This window comes from Trichosurus vulpecula, chromosome 3 (genome assembly GCF_011100635.1).
Source record: "Trichosurus vulpecula isolate mTriVul1 chromosome 3, mTriVul1.pri, whole genome shotgun sequence".
NCBI classification, from domain to species: Eukaryota; Metazoa; Chordata; class Mammalia; order Diprotodontia; family Phalangeridae; genus Trichosurus; species Trichosurus vulpecula.
The window spans coordinates 261,842,128-261,863,968 of NC_050575.1; the positions used below are offsets into that span (position 1 = coordinate 261,842,128).

The window sequence follows — 21,841 nt, forward strand, 5'->3', positions numbered from 1 at the left end:
AAACTCCCCTCACCTAATTTAACATTTATTGTTCTCAGGGTTGTGTTGATACATATTTAATAACCAGCTCTCCAGGAAAAAAAGTTGGCATCATGTACTTTTAAGTTTAATCTGCATTACTACCATTCTCTCCATCACTTTCTTACTTCTAGACAATCAACAAAACAGTAAGTTAAGCCCTTATTTTGTAGTGTTTGCCAATTTCTGAAGGATAAATGATCACCCTGAAAATTTAACAATTGGCTCCCTGGACCTGGAGCTGGCTCCAGCACACCCCTGTCTGTTCTGATCAGCTCAACTGGAGTGTGTTTGCCAAAGCCCATAGACCCCAAAACCTGAATACCTCTCTATTGTGTTGGAAAAGCTCAGTACTATCCTTTTTAAAATGTCTTCCCCACTTACTTGTAACAGGAGACCTAGGAAAAGTATTTGTGGAACAACTCAAAATCAATAAATTAATATTCTTTCACACTTTCAAGTATATAGTGATGTCATTGAATCCATAACATTGTAAATTTTAATAAATATTAATTACTTGGTGGGGGGTGGGCGCTAGAATTTGAAGAAATCAGGACAGGCTTCATGTAGAAGGTATTGCTCGAGAAAGAAGAATTATAATGAGGTGGAGATGAGGGGGAGTGCACTCCAAGTTGGGGAATGGCTGGTACAATGACACAGAATTGGGAGATGGGAGTGTTGTGTGTGAAGAACAGAGAAGTCCATATTGGCTGGATAACAATACATTAATGCACAATCATCTTGGAAAGATGGCTGTGGCCAGGTTGTGTTGCTTTAGAAACCTAACTAGAGAAATTTGGATTTTATTCTAGAGCCTATAAGGAGTCACTAGATTTTTATTCAACAGGGGAATGATAATTATTCCTTAAAAATCATAGAATCATAGCACTTGGGAGCTAAAGTGACCTTACAGATCATCCAGGTTGAAACAGAAAATCAGCCAACTACTGATAGCATCTTTCATTGCCTTTAACACATGGTCTATTGAATGTTGAAACATCAACAGCACCCTCACAGGGATCTTTGTCAAATGATCTCACTGCTTGCCATTGACCTGAACTACCACCTATTCTGTTCCAAATTATTTGGGTCCCAGAGGGTATGGTGGTCATTATGGAAATCTCACAGACCCTAAGTCTTAACTTAATGATGTGTGTGGCCTGTTCAGGTTTCAGTTCAGCTGTTTGACTACACCCTTGCCTGCAGCTGGACACCTGGGGCTTCTGTCAGCCACTGACCTGGTGTAAGTTGGTGATCTCACTCCATAAATAAATCTAATAACAAGTTTTAAGTCTTGCTGTCAGTTTGGAGTAAAGGGAAAGAATGACCTCTAGCTTTATTGGGTAGGTGGGTGAGGGGATCTTCTTACTCTAGGCAGCACCAGGTGACCCTTTAAACACCTCAAAGGGCCTATCAAAAGATTATTTCTGATTGCTTCTTTGTGAATCAGAGAGGATGGCAGATCTGTAATCAACCCATCCTTGCTCTCCTCAGGTGCTAAACCCTCCAGCTATTCCCTCTCTCTAGAAACATGTAACTTAAACCTTCCCAACCTGTCCTTATTTAAGAATTTGACCACCTGGTGCCAACGCTGTCCGCCAGTGGTCATGATTCACATCATAGTCATGGGAAACATATGAAAATAGATGTTCTAACAGAAGTCATCAAAGGGGAATCACCTGTTTAAAAATGAGAAGACATGAGTTGCTTTGTCAAGTGAAACCTGAGATATTCTACATTTCTTTATCTATGTTCTCTCCCAGTTTCATTTTCCAAAGTCTCATGGACAAATGCCAGTAAAAAAGAGAAATTAACAGCACAAACTATCTGATGGATATCATTTACTGAAGTATTCCTAATGGTCATATCAAGATATATAGGAAGACATTCATCTAGAAAATGTCACAGCTTTCTCAGGTATCATTATTCAACTGTGGCTAAATCACAAAGGAATTAAATATAGGGTTACTCAAGCAGACTATGGACACTGAGTACACTCAATGACTCCTTCAAAAAGCTGCAGAATAAACAAGTCACTGAAGCATTCAGTTGAATCAAATCTTCACACACCACCCCCTCCCAGTTTCTTTTTGGAGTTAAAATGTAGATTAAGAATCATAATGGTAATTAGCTGACTATTTGTTAGCACTTTGGTGGTTTGCATCAAATCCAGGAAGACCTATGATTCAGTCTCCAGAAGGACTTAGGTAAATGCTAATTGTACAAAAGTTAAAAAGAGAAAAAGAACATTGCCTTTTCCTCATTAAAGAACTAAATACTCTTCTGTGAAGATGCTCAGGTAGGAAAACTCAATGTCATAGGCCTACTCTTTGAAGAAATAGAATAGCCATTCAGAACCTGGCAACCTCCTCCATGGTAACTTTTTCATGTTAATTAATGTACTAGGCGTGGAGGAGACTTGGATTGAATGCTACTCAAGTCTTCCTATTATCTACCCAACCTCTGATTCAAGGAATTTATGAATAGAATACTAAATCTAAACATTAGAAAAATGGCACAATACCCTAAGTTTATCCAGATATTTCCTCCTCATCAAATGATCTCATTGCTTGCCATTGACCTGAACTACCACCTATTCTGAACATATGGAATGTTTGGCAAAAAAACAAAAAACAAAAAAACAAAACACTTCATATTATAATTGTGACCTGGTAAAATGGAACAGTCAGAAAAAAGAAACGGCTGCTGTCCTCAGCTGATAGGTCATGTGGACGGCTCTTTCAGTATATTAAAAATCTAATCTTGACATCCCAACACTGTACAAAAACACTATGCCAGATACTCTGAGGCTTCTAAATTTTGATATCAAATCAAGAAACATCTGGTTGACTATTGATTTTATTTGCAGTTTAATCAAAGGAGCACAGATTTGGAAATGAAAAGGACCTTAGAAGCCATCCAGTCCAACATTTTCATTTTACAGATGAGGAAACTGTGCCTTGGTTAGTTTAAGTATCTGCCCAAGGTTATATAGGCAGTAAGTAGCAGAACTAGGATATAAATCCAGATCCCTTTTAGTATGTTTTGTACTGAACCAGGATGCCTCCTTTCTCTTACCAATGACTCTATCCATATATAGAAACTGGTATAGTAAACTTGTTGACCCTAACTGAAATCTCTTTTTTTTAATTTATAAGGAACCAGAAATATAATTTTTTCCCTCAGAGTATTCGATATATCAGTGCTCAGAAATACGGAATAAATGAATGAAAAGACATTCATTAAATGTTTAATATGAGGCCGGGAAAGGATGTACTGATTTTGAAAGTTACAGGGATGGTAAATGGAGCCATAAGGAAGTAGACTGACACATACCTACCAGGAACAATGACAGCTGATTTCATTACAGTTTTAGACCTTACAGGTGAACAAAGTTAACTTTGACAGCTGTACGGTTAACATGGGATGTTTATAATAAATTTTATGGATGGTACAGTGGAAAGAATGCTGGGCCTGGAGTCAGGAAAACTCCTTTTCATGAGTTCAAATCTGGCCTCAGACACTTACTAGCTATGTGATCCTGGGTAAGTCACTTAACCTGTTTGCCTCAGTTTCCTCATCTGTAAAATGAGCTAAGGAAGGAAGTGGCAAACCACTCCAGTATCTTTGCCAAGAAATCCCCAAATGGGGCCCTGAATAGTTAGTTGAACATAACTGAAAAAATGACTGAACTGACTGAAGAAAAGAAAAAAAAAAACATAAAACATTCTATTCTGAGAAACGGGGAATAGCATCACAAGGAGTGATGGGGTATATATAAAAAATAGAAAATGAGTGTGTTGTCAAATCTCTGTGAAATATTCATCAGTGTAAAGTCAGTTCTTGTAGAAAGATAGAGAAGATTTAATCTTTCACCTCCAGGATTTTACAATCAAATAGTATATGAACTTGCCATTCCTTCTCCTCTACTATTTCCCTAATGCATGCAGTCTTCTTTAAAACACAATAAAATGTGGACTCATTTAAAAATGCACACACACACTTACGTGTGTGTGTATGTATACATGTGCAATACACCTATGCAACCATATGCAAACAATAAATCAATACACGTTTATATGTATACATATATAGTATGTATAGACACACATGAACATAGCCTAACATAAGTCATCACTGTATTAATCTCTGCTATAATTCGCAGCTGGGTTGGTTAAGGACCAATTGGCTTAGAATATCAGACTAACAATGCAGTTTATTATCTCTTGCTAATGGCTAACTAGGGAAAATATGAGTTCTGTGTTGAAAGGGTCTTTTCCTCACTTCTTTCCGTCCTAAGTATATTTCAGCACTAAATTTGAGCAATGGTTGTTTGAAGTGCCAAAAGGATCCTAGGTATTGGTTTTCAATTTTGAAATATGCTTTGTTCTTGAAAGGTCTTTAAATATTACTTGTGGCTGGCCTACCTCTAAGCTTTCATATGTAGGACTTTGTTTCCTTATTAAAGGAAGTATAACATAGGTCATGGCTTTTAGTTCTGAATGTCTTTCCCTCTCTAGGTTCAGAGTATCCTATGATTAGGGCTCTGACACCACAGGGGTCACAGTACAATCTCATTGCACAGAGAAGGAAAATGAGGCCTTAATTGGTGAACTGACTTTCCCAAATTAAGCAGCAGAGTCTAGAACTATTAACTGTTACAATAAAAAGATTGGGTAACTTTAGGAAAGTAATGGGCTTCATTTCTTTTTCTATAAAATGTTGGGTTGGAGTAGATGATCTCAAATGGCCTTTCCAGTTCTAGGATTCTATGGAATGGGCCATCCTGCACTCAGATCCCAACTTTTATCTTCTAACACTTAAGCCATTTAATTCAACAACCATGCCATAAGCATTTACATTGTACCAGCACCATGCTAATCATTTGGTTTACGCAGAAAAAATGAAAGTTCCTGCCCTTAAGGAGCTTATACTCTACCATTCTAATTGGAGGATCTAGCATGATAAGTAAATGCCAAATATCTACAAAATGAATATAACAATCATGATGATGACAGACCATTTTGTCCTTTTTTGTAAATAATGATTATAACTGGCATAAGCATATGCTGAGGGAAATTCACAAGGATGACCAATTCATAAAGATGACCATGTTTTCTCTTGGCTTGGCATTTTATGAAATAATAGTTTGGGAATCAGAAATTTGTTTTCCTTTTCTCCTTTAAACCACAGGTGAAAACTCCCCTGGTCCTGTGATATTTTCTGATTAACCTTACTTTCCTCTGCTCACACCTTCATTCCTATAACGGATTAGAATTAAGTCTACTTGCTTTCAATTCAAAAACATTCAATTCATAAAACATTCTTAGTAAATAAATGTTATAAAATGATAGACACAATAACAACTATTATTATTAATTATTGTTATCAATCACTCGATGGTATCATGGGATAGGTTGTATGATACTTCAACTTCTTCAAAAGATCATTGATTTTTATCAGAGCTGATACTTCGCCCATTATTACAGACCTCAGTTCCTTCGCCCCTTAACAGATGTTTTAATAAGTCATTGTGGCCATCTTTCTCTTGATAAGCTCCTTGGAATCAATGTAGTTTGGGCCTCATATCACAGGAGATCACAATGTCTGTCTAGTTTGATAGGAACTGCAAAACATGTGCCATACTTATTTAGCTTTGGAGAATCCAAGGTTAGTCACATACCACATTAGGACATGGGAGGAGGACTGTAGGGGAAAAGGCCCTATAAAGTGCCTGGGAAATATATTTGAGTAGTTGAAGGAGTTTAAACACAGTGGTCAGCTCTAAAGGTACTCCAAAGACAATTTTTTTTCAGTTTTCCTTAGATGTTGGGATTAATTAATTTTATCAGATGGCTAATGCTTTTTCCTTAAAAAGCGGGGTTTGTGTTGTGGTATTGGAGATAGGGGGATTAGGAACTGTTCTAAGAGCTCTACATTCACCCATCTATTTAAATTTGATGGCAGCACAATAAATTTTTAAAAAAATCATCAATAAGGAACTTATTCTGGGACCACGCTGGAGTTATTGGGTTTGAACCTGGCCTCAATTTGGGAAATTTGATCGTACTGACTTGGAAATAGGAATAGGTAATGGAAACGAAGGCATACTTAAAATATTAAAGCTTTGGATGGAACCTCGCTTCTGTACTGCACAGGGAAGTCCCACTGAAGTCACAGGGAGTTTCCTGTACACAGCTGGACAGTAGCAGTCTATAGTCTTCAGTGAGGACGTCAGTTTTGATGGCTGTGGAGTAGGGCTAGTGAACTCATTCGTAATAAGCAGTGAACTTTTATTTTATTTTCCAGGGCAAGATTAGATCATTTTGGAAAGGCTCACCAAATAATCCTATAAAAAAAGATGAACTCACTCCTGATTTTCATCAGAAAATTTTGTTTCAGAAACAAAAACTCCAGTATCCCTCCTCAGGCTACTGGAAACAAATTTGCATTGGGTTCTTAGGCACACAAACATTTCTAGGCAAACTTCTAAAGGGGAATGTTCTTGTTCATTCTGCCCCCTAAGGAAATTCACCTTGTCAGACTATTGTTACTTGATCTGTAGAGAGAATAATACCCTGTAGGCCAGATGAGTGTAAAGAGCTCCATATGTAATGACTTTTTCTATTTGTAAAAAGAGTCCAGGATTTTCTCTGAGCAGCCTTGCTCTGCAGAGGTGAAATGATTTGTTTATTTTGTATGTCAGGTGTCTAAAGACATAAAACATTGAAGTAAGGTACTTTTCCTTTAGGAAAATTCATTCAACTGTATTAAGAATCTCCTTGGGAAGGTGGGGCATCATTAACCAAGACCAATATGCTCTGTTTGTCATTGTAAAGAGGTCAGAGTGCATGGTTGTAACTTCATAGTCCCTTTCTGAAGTCCTTTGAATTGATTTATGATTTGTGGTGAAGATTAAATCCTTATCGTGATCCACAGTCTAGGGTTGGAGCCAAGTCCAGCTGGCTGGGAAAGCTGATTGTTAAATTTTCAATATGAGCATTTATACCTTGGGCATTCTCAAACACTACAAATCAGGACTTGAATTCTTGATTTTTTTACATTTAAGAAAGTGATGCTGAAAATGTTAATAATATAGATTAAATTTTAAAAGTGTGTGCTATGAAACATTTTCTGCCCCCTAGGATGCCACCTGTTAAATATTTACCAGCATACTAGCCATAGGCTTTCTTGACCAAAGTAAAACAGTACCTTAATAGAATTGCCAGAAAATTCTGAGAGAAAGATTTCTTGGCCTAAAGTATCTAGATAATTACCTCAACAATCTGCTTTACTTTGGCTTTTGATAGAAGGCCTGTTACATGAAGCTATTCTGATGGTAGTATGGTCTTCATTTTTTTTTTCAACTGTGAGATGGTTGAGGCTTAAAGTACTTCCTACATTTTCCCAACCTTGGTAATCTAGTTGTTAACCTTTAATGAAGAAGCTACTTCCTGAGGGCAGAAGGTTCTCCTTTGAAAAAGAATTTGTTTTCGGACTACCACTGATGCAGCATGGTAAATCATTGTTCCAGGGATCAAATGATGTAGAGGAACAGAGAAAAGATAAAATGCCAGCATAATAAAAAACCTGGAGGTACCATTCAACTGGCATTGGTATCCACGCATACTAGCCCAAACTCAAGGCACTCTGTGGGTCTACATCTACTCAAAGCATAGCTCACAAACTTGTATTGGTGTTTTAAATTTCTTCAATCAACCAGAGGACATAGTTCATTAAAAGCAAAGACATTCAATGGAATATGGTAAGAAAAAGATGTGGAACAGGATAAATATAGGTGTAGGAACATGTAGGAACAGATGTAGCCAAAGTAGAGATACAGAGGAGTAGATTTGTTGGGAATATACTTATGGCCAGATTTCATATGTAGAGGCTAACCTTGTGTGCTTAGTGGAAGGAATGCTGGATTAGAAGTCAGAGGTTGATCAGTTTCAGATTCAGTTCTGAATTTTTGTCCCCCCATTTGGGGTTTAATTGATAAGGATATTGGAGTGGTTTGCCATTTTCTTCTCCAGCTCATTTTTAGATGAGGAAACTGATATAAACTAAGCTCCATATCATTTTCCTTTCTGTACACAATATTTTAATGAAGATGGCCCCGGGGTTCCTCAAATAACATTCCATCTATTTCCTTGCCTTTGTATGCTGGCTAGCTCTCTTGCTTAGAATGCACTCTTGTCTCACCTGTACTTTTTAGAATTATTTGTTTCCTTCATATTTTATTCAACTGGCAATTTCTACAAGGAATCCTTTCTTTTTTCTCCACAGTGCTAGGACCTTCCTCCCCATTCTCTCCCCACTCCCATTCCTTTGTATTTGCTTATTTTGAATATATTTATGCTCATGCCATCTGCCCTGAGCATAGGCTTCTTCAAGCGAGGCACTATTTGTTTCATTTCAATCTTTTTATCCTTAGAGCCCAGCATATAGTAGGTACTGAATAAATGTTTGTTGACTGATCCCAAATTTAGAGAGATCTCAAAGGACATCTGAACCAATGTTCTTGTCTTATTAATGAGAAAATTTAGGCCCAAGAAAATTAAGTGATTTTCCCAAGGTCACAGTGGCAGAGATACGATTGGAACCCAAGACTTCAGATTTTAGAACCAGAGTTTCTCTCTCCTGTACCACATTGCCTCTTATATTTTAGTACTTACTTATAGACAATCTACCCAATGAGATTAAAAACTCCTCAAAGACAGAGAACCGAATATATAGTTCTGTTCTACCCACTTACACAGTGTTAGGCACATAACAATTACACATTAAATATTTGTTGAAATAATTCAAGTAACGAAGAATTATTCCTCCTCCGCCATTGTTGTTGTTGTTCAGTCACGTCTGACTCTTTGTGGCCCCATCTGGGGTTTTCTCGGCAAGGGTATTGGAGTGGTTTATCATTTCCTTCTCCAACTTATTTTACATATGAGAAAACTGAGGCAAGAAGAGTTAAGTGATTTGCCCAGGGCCATGTAGCTGGTAAGTATGTGATGCTAGATTTGAATTCAAAAAGAAGAGTCTTCTGGACTCCAGGCCCAGCACTCTGTCCTCTGTGCACCACAAGTAACTTTTTAAATTGTGACAGAAAATGGTTACCTAGATTAAGATCACAAAATTAAGGGAGCTAAAAGAGACCTTAGAGCTCATCCTAGCTCGAATCATTCATTTTACAGGGGAGGAAGACAAGCCCTAGAGAGAGGAAATAACTTGTCCAAAGTTGCATGAAGGCAAGTGGAGGTCTGGATTCAAATCTATGTCTTTTCATGTCAAATACCTTGGTCTTCCTAATACAACATGCTACTTTCCTAAACTAGTATTTTTAGAAAGCAAATTTCAATGTTTCTCTTGTTTTTCAGATGATTTCTTAGAGTTCTTTGGTTTCTAACTTCTTTTAAGTCCTGATCACATGCATATGTCTCCATGAGTCATCATTAGAGCCTTAAAAACCTGATCACAGAATTATGGAATTTTAGAGTTGGAAGGAATCTCAGCAACCATCCAGTCCAAGCCATACATGCAAGGAATTTCTACTGTAACATACCAAACAGCTAGTTATTCTGTCGTTGCTTGAAGACCTCCAAAAAGGGAGAATCCACTCCCTTTCTCTCAAAGCAGCTGCTTTTGGACAACTCTAATTTTTAGGAACTTCTTTTCCTAACATTACGCCTGAATTGAAGTGTTTGCAACTTCTGCCCATTGTTCCTGGTTTTGCTCTCTGGAGGCAAGCTGACTAAGGAAATCTCTTCTCTACATCATTTCATTTCAAATACTTGAAGACAGTTATCATGTACCTGTCTCCTCATACACCCCACCAAGTCTTGTCTTTGCTAAGCTAAATATGTCAGTTCTTTCAATTGATCCTCATATGACATGAATTCAAGACCCTTCAACATTGGTTGTCTAAGTAGTATTCTTATTTCCAATAGCCATCAAACATAAAATTTGTTGTAGATATCTAAAACATTATAGATATATAGATAGATATACACACATATATGTATACATATACGCATATACATACACATATAAACATATAGATATCTCTACCTATCTATCCACCTATCTAGCTATATGTAAAACTTGGCTAATGTCAGACCATGTTAAGAGTTCAGTTCTTCAAATTGATGGTTAAATTCCTTAAAAAGAAAAGAAAAAAGGACAGCAGCAGGGAACCCACAACCCTCCCTTTAAATATTCAAATATGATTTACAAAAATCAAATAGAAGAATATGTAATAATTTACAGAATTGCCTGTCATAATCAGAAAAGGTTTTACAAATCATTGGGTCAGAGATTTTGATATGGAGGCCATCCTTAGGACCTTAGGAACCATCTATTCCAATCCCTTAATTTTATAAAAGAGAAAACATAGACTGAAACACATGAATTGACTTGCCCAGGGTCACACAGGTAGTAAGTGATTAAGCCAGGAACCAAATCCAGAATTTGAGTTTCATCCCAATGTCTCATTGTGAGGAAACTGAGGCCCACAGAATTTCAATTAAACATGGATTTATCTATTTATCTATTTATTTATTTATTTTTCAAATGACAAAAAGTATTTTTATTTTGACATCTGAATAAGTGTTGACTCCTTAGGACAGGCCTTTGGCATCTTTTCCAACTTATTCATTAGTTTGTTGCACTGTGTCTTTTTCAGAAACACAGATGCCATCCAAAAATTTTCTGATAAACTTGTTTTTGACTGTTGTGGCCTGTTGGATCAGGGCAGCTGAGTTTGAAACAAGTTCAACATCATTTGCTTCAAGAATTAACTCATCTTTTTGGGCTTGAGAAACAGCACAAGCAACACCTGGTCTCATGAGCACTATTGGGATATATCTTTCACCCAAGAAATTTCTAATTTCAACAAGTGAGACATTCTCTTGAATAACAACATTGATGGGGAAGTGAGCGTACACACACCTCATCTTGTAACAAAAACCCAGGGTAATGCCTTTGATCATGTTTTGTACATGACTACAGATTGTGCACATGGTTGCAAGTTCTTTTCGATTTCCCCACCATTTGTCCACCCGGAGCCTCTTCTTCCTCTTTTCAAGGAAACTGAGCTCAACATTGATATGGTTGAAATCCCTATGGAGGATTCCTATGGGCCCCTTTACAATAACTGTCCGACCCTTAAGAGAGATGTCAACATTTTCTGGGATGTCAACCGTCTGGTTGCTTAGAATGGTGTTCATTCTGGTAGCGAATGGGCCAAAGAGAAAACGTCTTCCATCATCACATATTGGTCTAAACATGGATTTATTAAGCACCTGTTCTGTTCAAGACACTATTCTAAATGTGAGAGGCATAAAGAGAAAAACACAACTGTCCTTTCCCTCAAGAGTATATATTTTTCTAAAAGAGCTTTCATTCTTTTGAAAATAAAATGCCTTAAATATTCAATGAAAAAGATTTGTCAAAATTTAGTTGTTAACCCGCTTTCTGTGGCTCTCATTAAAAGAGGGTTAACCTTTAATTCAGATTACATAAAATCATGAATGGTACTAATTTCAAGACCGAAACTCCTAAATTATAGGACAATTACTATATCCTCTGCTGATTTTACTAGGAAACTGGTGGGAGAGCATATCCTTTGAGTCTTGTCACAGATGACATTAAGCTGCCATGGTGAGGCTGTACATATACTTAAACATATGTGTATGTATATACTAATACAAATATATACATATATAATGTATATCATATTTACTCTGAGAAGTAGAGTTGTATAATGATTAAAGGACTAGTGTTGGAGTGAGGGAGACCTAGGTTCATATCATGCCTCTAACATATGTATGCCACTAACCTGTGTGCCAGTGAACAAAAAAAAAATAACCTTTTAGTGGCCCAAACAACTCTGTAACATCATAAGTTACAGATAGTCAGATCTGCATTGGGAGAAGGAATTTCTGCATGAGGATTTTCCTACCCTGAATAAATCATAGATCGAGACCAGATATCTATCTAAACATTTCTAAATTTCTAAACATGTCTAAACATTTGCTACCATTGTTCAAAGGGAAACAAAGTGGGTATTCATAATGATGTAGAATTAATAGAACTTGAGGCCTAGGTAGGAGATCTGACATTGATCAAATTTACCTTTTTAGCACAGTCTCTTATACATTTTATTTACATGCCCACCTAAGATTTTGCAGGAACAAGAAATTTGCTTGAGGAATTTCCCTCTACCAACAAAGTCATGTAGTTCTTAGTTATAAAGAATTGACAGGAATACTAAGAGATTAAGACTCACTCAGGGTTATCCAGCCTATATGTTTCAAAAGTGCTTGAACCCAGAGTCTTTTTGATTCTGAGGCTGATTTTCTATCCATTACTCCACACTTCCTTTCTTACATATAATCAGCACCCAGTAAGTGTTTGCTGAATTCATTTAGCTTTTATACAGGAGGTCTAGAGAAGTTAAGTGATTTGCCCAGGGTCACACTTCAAATGAGTATGACAGTGAAGAATGTAAGATGTGAATCAGCAACCATCAGTCATTTGCCTTATATAAGCTTTGGAGAGGTGTAACCCCAACCTTTCAGTTTCTGCAACATGTTTTTGTTGCTTCCTTCAGGGAATCACCTAAAATGATTTTGACTGGAGTTTTATATGAAAAGGCTTCAAAGGATTATTTTGCCAAGCCACAAATAACGTGTTAAAACTTTTCTCAAAAGAGTTTAATATAGCAATCAGTCTTCCTGGAAAAATAGCATATTTTCCCCTATTACTTGGCTTCTTCACTTGGACTTGTGGTAAACATAATCAAATGGCTTAGACCATATTTAACTGCTTAATGACACGCTTGACACACTTTATATTTCATGCAGATGGGATGTTTCTTAGTTATACAGGTACGCTTCACCTTATATAATCATGATTTCTAAGAAGCTCTGTGCAAAATACAATTTATTTGGAAATGTAACCATTTAATATTATTATTGCAGCTTACTATGTGGTCTTAAGATGAATAATTTTCTATAGAAAATCATTGGTGCTTGATTTTTTCCCCTTAATACATCTCAGTTTTCAAAGATTGGGGTTTACCAGTATTTTAGTTGGACCAACCAAAAAAAATGAGCTTATCAACAGTTTTCTGTCAAGCATTGTAATTAAGGAGAGGTTCCCTTCCCAATAGACATCTAAATTTATTCTTCATTTAAATCTGGAAGGCATGAATATTGATCACAGCTATCTGAACCCAAGGCCTTATTGGTATCGTAACTTACAAACCAATACATCAGCACAGAGTAAAAATAGAGTATTCAAGTAGTTAATGTGTAATGTAGAAGGTGTGAAGTTCCTTGAGAACAGAGATAGAATGTTTTCACTTTTGTTTTTGTGTTCACGATATGTAGTACAGTACCCAGGACATAACAGGCCCTTAATAAATTCATGTGGATTGGTATTTTCTTTCTTATTCCCCAAAACAATGACATTTTATCTGTTCAGTATAAATCTGTGATTTCCTAGTGGTTGCTCTACATCATATCAGTTACCAGAATTTTGTCTCTAACTGAACATTTCATATTCATCTGTGAGTGGACTTCCAGGGATATGCTTAAAAGTTAGATACCTTGATGAGGACATATAACTCAATGGTACTTTAACAGTTCAACAGACAATTTTTGACTTCAGTTCATTCTGTCTTACAATATTGGTGTGTGTGTGTGTGTGTGTGTGTGTGTGTGTGTGTGTGTGTGTGTATGTATTCTTATAATGATATATGAGATTCATTAACCAATCAACTTGAAGAAATGACTTTCCATGTCAAACACAGCAAAAAAAGACTAAGAACCAGATAGAGATACTTGCTGTTTGGTAATTCGCAACTAATAAAGAGGGGGACAAGTGGTGGGGTGGAGAACATTCCTGGATCAATTTCTCAAAAACCTATGAAATGACTCCAGTTCTGTTCAAATGTTTTTTCAAAGATATACTGGAAATACACACAAAGAAGCCTTCTAAATTGTGGGACCTCGAGGGAGATGTTCCTTCACCTTTTGATTTGTCGTAGCAAAAATAACGTATGAGTTACAAAGCCAAACAAAATACTTGAACAGCACACAATGACAACGTGTCATGTGAGATTCCATGTGTTTTGTTACTGCATTAGGTTAAACAATATGATGTAGTTATCAGGTTCATTATATGATGATCTCCTTTGTTCCTTGAGAGACAGGAAGCATCAGCATCCACATTTACAATTAAGGGAAATGAGACTACAGCATCAAATGACTTGTCTAGAGTTAAGTTAGTGCTCATTTCCATACACAGTGTATGGGTATAATATATACTATGGATTAAAAATTGTTTTTCTTTTTTTTTCATCATACATTAAAAAAATGCTGGACATCAGGCAAATGGTTTCCTAATATAGTATTATTTCTTTGAGAAAATCATGTTCAATTTTTATCATCTAGATTTATAAACTTTTTTCCCAAGAATTTAATCCTCCAAATTTCTCCAAAAAATTATGATGCCCTTCAGGGCGTATAATAAATAAAAAAGCTGGGCTCAGAACCAAGAAGATCTGAATTCAAATACCACCTGTAGCATACCCTGGGTGTGTGACCCTGGACAAATCATTTAACCTCTCAGTACACCAAGCCCTTTGTGTCAATCTCAAATAGAAATGGGGGTTACCAGTCTATACATAAGGATCCCTGGGGGTCATATATTTCTCATTTTAAAATGTAATATTATCTATGTTTCATTGTATTTTTATTTATTTTATTATTATTTATTTTCCAATTAAATTTTAATCTGGTTGGGGCCTGTAACAACAATGTTGCTAGCAGCTACTGTGGCTGTGTAAGACCAACAACACCAACACACAGAAGGGCTGACAGCACAGGTTCTTTGATCTGCTTTTCTAAGGAAAGCAACTTTAAGGGGTTAACAATCTCAGTTTAATTAAACATACATATGTCATTCACTTAGTTCAGGGGGAACAGATCAGCCCCCTGAACTTCAGGGCAAATACAAACAGAAATTACAAGCATACATTATATAAACAAAGCAAATAACACAAACCAGTCTATCCATAGCAATACATAGTTACCAGAGAGGCACCAGTATCCGGGTTATCAAAGATGGGGGGCAGTGCTGTTTCAATGACTTGCTCAGAGTCTTATCATACTTTCAATGATTGTACCCCCAAAGGCAAAACACCAACCTCAGAGCTCTTATACCCTGTTCAGGACCCTTAGGGCTGGGGCCAACTTGTCATTTAGGGTACAGGAAAGTTCTTCAATCCCTAGTACTACATCATATACAAATAAATGACTCACCAAGTGCTGAGAAACACTCTAAAACAAAAAGATCCCACTTTACCTGCCCCATTCAAAGGAAGGTGACACTCATTAAAGGTATTTGATAGCTTTAGCATCCCAAAAGAGAAGAATAGCAAAGAAGTCCTGCCCTGATTACCATTACAGGGCCACACTTGGAAATTTTATGGGCCTCATATTTAACACCTCCATTCTAGGCCATTCTCTAAGAAGAGAAATAAGAGAGAAAGTGATTACTTACATGGGTAGAAGGATTATATTCTTCTGGGATTGTTTATGTGAATGAACTCTCAAATGTTGTCTCCTTTCTCTTTACTTTTAGTTTTCACCCCACAATCATTTATCCTTGAATACTCCCTCTCCTGCCCTTAAGCCACCTTCTGTAACAAATAAAAATATTTTGGCAAAACCAAGAGATATAGTTACTGTCTGACAGCATATAGCCTACTCCATACATACAGTTGTCTACCTATCTATAGGCAGGAAAAAAAAGGTATGTTTCATCATTAGCTTTTTGGAACTCTGATTGGTCACTACAATGAATCAGAGGTTGGATGTCTCTTAGTGTTGTTTTCATTTATATTACTGTAATCATTGTATAAATAGTTCTCTAGAGTCTGCTTTCTTCATTCTATTACTTCAAACAAGTCTTTCTATGAATTCCCCATATTTTTGGTTTCTTGTGGCACAATGATATTCCATTACATTCATATACCACAATTTGTTTAGTCATTCCCCAACTGATAGGCACCTATTCTATTTACAATATTTTGCTACCACAAAAAAGGGCTAGCCCTCTGTAAGAATGAGTAATGCCTGTATACCTCTTTCACCACAGCTCAGACTCATGGCTGAACTTAAATTGCAGTCTGATCTATTTAAGGTAGATATGAGGAAGCATTGGCCCTAACTGAGGTGATTCTATGAATCAGTAAATTAGTCACACAATTCTCCCCTTCTTTCCTTCCCAATCAAGCAGGCAATAAGCACTTATTAGGTGCCTACTCCATGACAGTATGACTGGTACTGCACTGGGTTCTGAGAATACAAGGCAAAAATTAAAATTATTGCTTATATTTTATAAGTGGACCCTACCTTCCACTGGAGAAGAAAATATGTACACATATATGTGCATGCAAAGTATGCAAAACATGAACAAAATAAGTAGCAATTTTTTGGGTGTGCCAACAGTGGAGGGATTAGCACAAGCCTTATGCAGGAAATGACATTTGAGCTGAGCTTTGAAGGAAACTAGGAATTCTGAGAGGCACAAGTGAGGAAGGAATGGATTTCAGGCATGGGGTGGGGGTGAAAGAGTCAATAAAGGCACAGAAATGGGAAATGGGTTTTTTTTTGTAAAGCGACAATGGTAAGAATGCCAGATTGGCTGGACCGAAGAGTGTATGAAGCATAATAATGTGCAAAATCCCTTTAAATGACAAAAGAAGGAGATTATATTTGGTTCTAGAGGTAATATGAGCACACTGGATTATAATACACACAATGGAGGTGTTTCTAAACCTGTTCTTTAGAAATCTTACTTTGGCAGCTCTACATAGGGTTAATGGAAGAGACTTGAGATGAGGGTACCAAACAGCAGGTTAATGGAATAGTCAAGAAGAGAAAGATAAAGACCGAATTAAGGTATGAGCTTTGTGAATGGACAAGGGGACAAAGGTAAGAATTTTACACATGTAGAATCAATAAAATTTGGCAACTGATTTTGAAGGGTAAGGAAGGGTTGGGAATGAAGGATGATTTCAAGGTTGCAAACCTAGGTAATGTGTTGTTCTCCGAGAGGACCATGAAATCCGGAAGATGATGCCATGACTAACAAGGGAATTGGATTATAATTAGGGAGGGCTGTGCAAAGTTACCAGCCTCACTTTCTCCTCCAGAGTCATCTGGGTCTAGTGGCCGGACAATTGGAGATAGGCCAGCAAACCTACGTGATACTATTGTGCTGAAGGCAGCACTATCCTACCAGTCAGCTAGGTTTGTAATTTGTTCTGTTTGGGATATACAGGGTACCTCTATTTGAAAGGTCCAGTAGATGGTTGGTGATATACTGAACTACAGAGAAGAGAGCTGGGCTGAATATATAGATTTTGAAACAAAGATTGAATATATAAGAGCTTATGAGCTTACCTGTAGGAAGAGTGTAGAGAGAAAAGAAAAGAAATCCTGGGGCATATCCTTGGAAACACTTACATTCAGAGTGTGATGTACGGATGTGATGTTACAAAAGAAAGGGTAAAGAAACATTCAGTCAGTAGAAGATCTCAGAGAGAGAGAGAGAAGTGTCATAAAAACCCAGAAAGGAGAGAGTATGTAGGAGAAGATGATGCAGGAAAGTCAAGAATGACAGAGACAGTTATGGTGTAATGAAACAGTCAAAACCCATCCCCATTTGGCTCCTGTGGTTTTTGTGTATGTGTGTGTGTGTGTGTGTGTGAGAGAGAGAGAGAGAGAGAGAGAGAGAGAGAGAGAGACAGAGAGAGAGACACAGAGAGAGACACAGAGAGAGAGAGACAAGAGAGAGAGAGAGACAGAGAGAGAGAGAGAGAGAGAGAGAGAGAGAGAGAGACAGAGAGAGAGAGAGAGAGAGAGAGAGAGAGAGAGAGAGAGAGAGAGAGAGAAGAGTAAGCATGGAACAAAAGAAGAATTGAATTATGGAAGAGAAGGGGGATGTCAAACAGGGTCTTTGGTTCTAAGGGTAGTATAGAAGTGGAGGATCCAGGCTGATAGAAGTCTGAAGAGAAGGTTAGTTCTTTCCTAAACTTCTCCTGATGTCTGTCCATTTGCACACACTACAATATAATCCACTGTTTCATTACCTAAATGTTTCCTGGAAACTGAATTTTACCTCAGCCATAAAGGAGGGTTTACTAAAGATAGATGTAAATGCAAAGGTAGGCAGAGAACCCAACTTGGGACTCTGAGCAGTTGTGAGTAACTCACAACTTTTCATCTAAAATAAATTTTCAAAAGTTAAAGGGAAGGAAACCAAGAGAACTTTGGAGGCCATTACATTGCCGCTGCAGGCTAAAAATGAGCTAATTTTAAAGAGAGTATTACAATATTATCAGTCACTTTTAGAAAAAGAAGTTTCAATTGAGAAAATGAGTTTGGAAGCCTTGGCACTTAGTAGACATTTAATAAAATTCTCATTGACTGATTGAAAACAGCAATGCAAAAATAGATTGAGAGCAGAAGTGGAGGCAATGAATGTAAACTTTCTAGATTATTAGCTGTGAAAGGGAGGAGAGATGGAAGATAATAACTTAAGAGGATAATAACATTTAATCAAGTTTGTTGTTATTTTGTTTTTGTTTAGGTGGAGGAAACTTTGTTATTTTTGTAGGCAAATGACAAAAATCCAGTACATAATGAGAAATTGAAGAATAAAGAGTGGGAATAATTGGAGGGGAAATCTGCTGGAAACTACATAGGGCATGGCAGCATTGGTAGAAGTAGAAGAATTGACTTGGTCAAGAGAAGGATTAGAGAAAAGGAAAAGATTTTGGTGCTGCTGTCAAAAAGGAGTTTAAGATTTAGAAGAGGGGAAGTGATGCCCTTCAGTTGGGGAATGGCTGAACAAGGGGAGGTATATGTATGTAATGAAATACTATTGTGCTATAAGAAATGATGAGCAGGCAGACTTCAGAAAAACCTGGAAAGGCTTTTATGAACTGCTGCTGAGTGAAGTGAGCAGAACCAGGAGAACATTGTACACAATAACAGCCATATCATGCAGACTAACTTTGATTGACTTACCTCTTCTTAGCAATGCAAGAATCTAAGACAACTCCAAAAGACACATGATGGAAAATGCTATCCACATCTGGAAAAAGAACTATGGAGTCTGAATGCAGATTGAAGCATATTATTTGCATTCTCTCTCTCTCTCTCTCTCTCTCTCTCTCTCTCTCTCTCTCTCTCTCTCTCTCTCCCCCTTCTTTCTTGTGGTTTCTTCTATTGGGTCTAATTCTTCTTTACAACATAACTAATGTGAAAATAGGTTTAATATGAATGTATATGTAAAGCCTATATCAAATTGCAAGCCATCTTGGGGTGGGAGGAGGGGAGAGATGGGGAGAAAATTTGCAACTCAAAATTTCAGAGAAGCAAACGTTGAAAACTAAAAATAAATAAATAAATTTATTTTAAAAAAATTTAGAAGAGGGAAGAAGAGGGAGCCCTAACTGAACACCTTCTATTTTATCAGCTAAAGAATAAACTGAAGTCATTTTGGTTACATAGTGAGTAGAATGCTGTTCTTAGAATCAGGAAGACCTAAGTTCAAACTCTCCTTCAGACATATACAACTATGTGACATGTATCAGTACATGCTCCTGGGCAGGTCACTTACCATTTACCCTATCTCAGTTTCCTCATGTGTTAAATGAGGGAGTTGGTCTCAGTGACCTTCAATTGAGGTCCCTTTCAGTAGTGAATCTATGATCTTTTGATGGCTGGGAAGGGGTATATAATAGACTTGAGGAGAGAAAGTTTAGAATAGCCTTTAATGAGTGGGATAGAGAATTAATTATGGAGAACTGAAAAGATTGCCTTGCTGTAATGAGAACCCAACTGAGATTACACAACATAAATTTGTAGTGAACTCAGAACAATTGTGTGAATTTTTTCTGCACTGTTCAGTAACATGTGGGTAAGAGCAGAGGAGGATTAATATAGAATTTGAGTTGGCACTCCTTTTTCCAGTTACCGTGTGTATGAAGGTGTGACTATGTAATTTCTTCACTGGCCTAGAATTTATACCATGTATTTTTTAGTTATTGTATTACATCTCCAGAAATCTTCCATTAAAATGCAAATACTTCTAGGAGGAAGATTCTACTAATTATCCTTGTCATTAGCACTTTGAATTTTTAATTTATTGAAAGAGTTTGCTATTACCCTGGAAGATAAAAAGTTGGACCCTGAGTTGAATGAAACAATAGAAAGGTAGGTTTTGGTATTTGGAGCATGGGAAATAGGTATCCTCATAAATGACTGAGGGTTACAATGAGATATAAGACATAGACCCTGTCTTATAAGAGCTTACAAGACAACTGGGGACACAGGATGTATGCGAAAAGAGATTAATAACATGAAAAGATATCAGGGCTTTATGCCAAGTGAGAGCTATAAGCCCTGCTATAATAGTTCAGAGACGAGAGATCACTGTGGTTTGTGGCAATTAGGACAGATATCACAGAGAGGCTGGGACTGAAGGCAGGTATTGAAGTAAGGATAATACTTAGATGAGAAGAAGGAAAGAGGAGAGACATTTAAGACAGGGAGAATTGGACAAGGAAAAATGATTAGGTTGGAATGCTAATGGTATGATCTGGAAATAACAAATAGGCCTGTTTAGCCTAACCAGACGATTCCTAAAGAAATTCCTAAAGAGGATTAGGAGAGAGAAAATTGTCAAGCAGACAAAGATCAGATTGTGGATGGTGTTTAATGCTAGGCTAAAGTGTACAGATATCAAGCTGGAAGAAATACAGTGTGTTTTTTTCTGTAGTCAATTGATGTGTGGAAAGCACTTTTTTTTGAAGTTTTAATCTGGCACAGTTTTCAGATATATAGCAGACTATGGGAGGTACCACAATGGGGAACTTCAAGAAGCCAGGGTGGAGATGTGGCCTATGAAAGGAATATAAAAACTAGATGTCAAAGACCAACTTGACCTACTAAGTACTTTTTATACTGTTTAGCATTGTAATGAGCTGTTAAAGGCTTCCAAAGAGCATCCTGGCTATCCCCATTTAAAACAAGAGAAGGAAAAGTGGAACAGAGAATCAGAAATTCAGGATAGGAATTGAGCCCAGAAACTGCCTGACAATAACATTCTCTTTCTGTTGTTCATCATTTGTTTTCAGAGAGGACCAATAACTTCATGGGCTGATGTCTTGTATGTAAATTGGATTTAAGTGAGGTGGAATGGCACAGTCTTCAGCCTCATTCTTCCAGAGTCATAAAATTGCAGTGGTAAGACAAAAGTGGTAAGACTGGCAATGGCCAAGGGTGTGGTGGATGTCCTTGGCATTTTCAAAGTCTGATCAGGCTCTAAGAGCTCCACAGCTCCTGCTTCAGGCTCTTCATGACAGTTGGAACAAATAATTCTCATCCATTCTTTCCATTGGGGGAAGTCTTCACATACTTGGGGTAGATACTCTCCTAACTCACTGACCAGTTCGGTCACCCTCAACCTGGTTTAGTTTGTCTGCTAAGACAGTCTTACCAGGGTGTGGCCACTGCACATGTCACTGTTTCTTGGAGCCACAGGTGATAGTTGGGTAAGAAGTGGACACCAGAGATGGATGAGCAGGCCGGAAAATGGTGAGGCCTTCGCACTAGAGGTGTTTGTCCTTCTTAACACCTTATAAACCCTAACATTGTCTTCTACACCATAACTCAAATGTAGTAATGCAGCTTTTGCTTGAAGACTAACAGGTAGAGAGAATCCATTATCTGCTAGAAGGACC

The 21,841-nt window shown here is 37.3% G+C and overlaps 1 protein-coding gene across 1 annotated transcript; it reads right to left on the reverse strand.

Moving 5' to 3' along the window:
- Positions 1-10,664: 10,664 nt before the first annotated feature.
- LOC118844224 (60S ribosomal protein L9-like) lies at positions 10,665-11,243 on the reverse strand. Its single transcript, XM_036752070.1, has one exon. The coding sequence runs from the start codon at positions 11,241-11,243 to the stop codon at positions 10,665-10,667; it is 579 nt and encodes a 192-aa protein (XP_036607965.1).
- Between the last annotated feature and the right edge of the window lie 10,598 nt (positions 11,244-21,841).

What these genes read in the sequence shown, in the direction of transcription:
- LOC118844224 (XM_036752070.1), bottom strand. Translation starts at nt 11,243, where the DNA reads ATGAACACCATTCTAAGCAACCAGACGGTTGACATCCCAGAAAATGTT.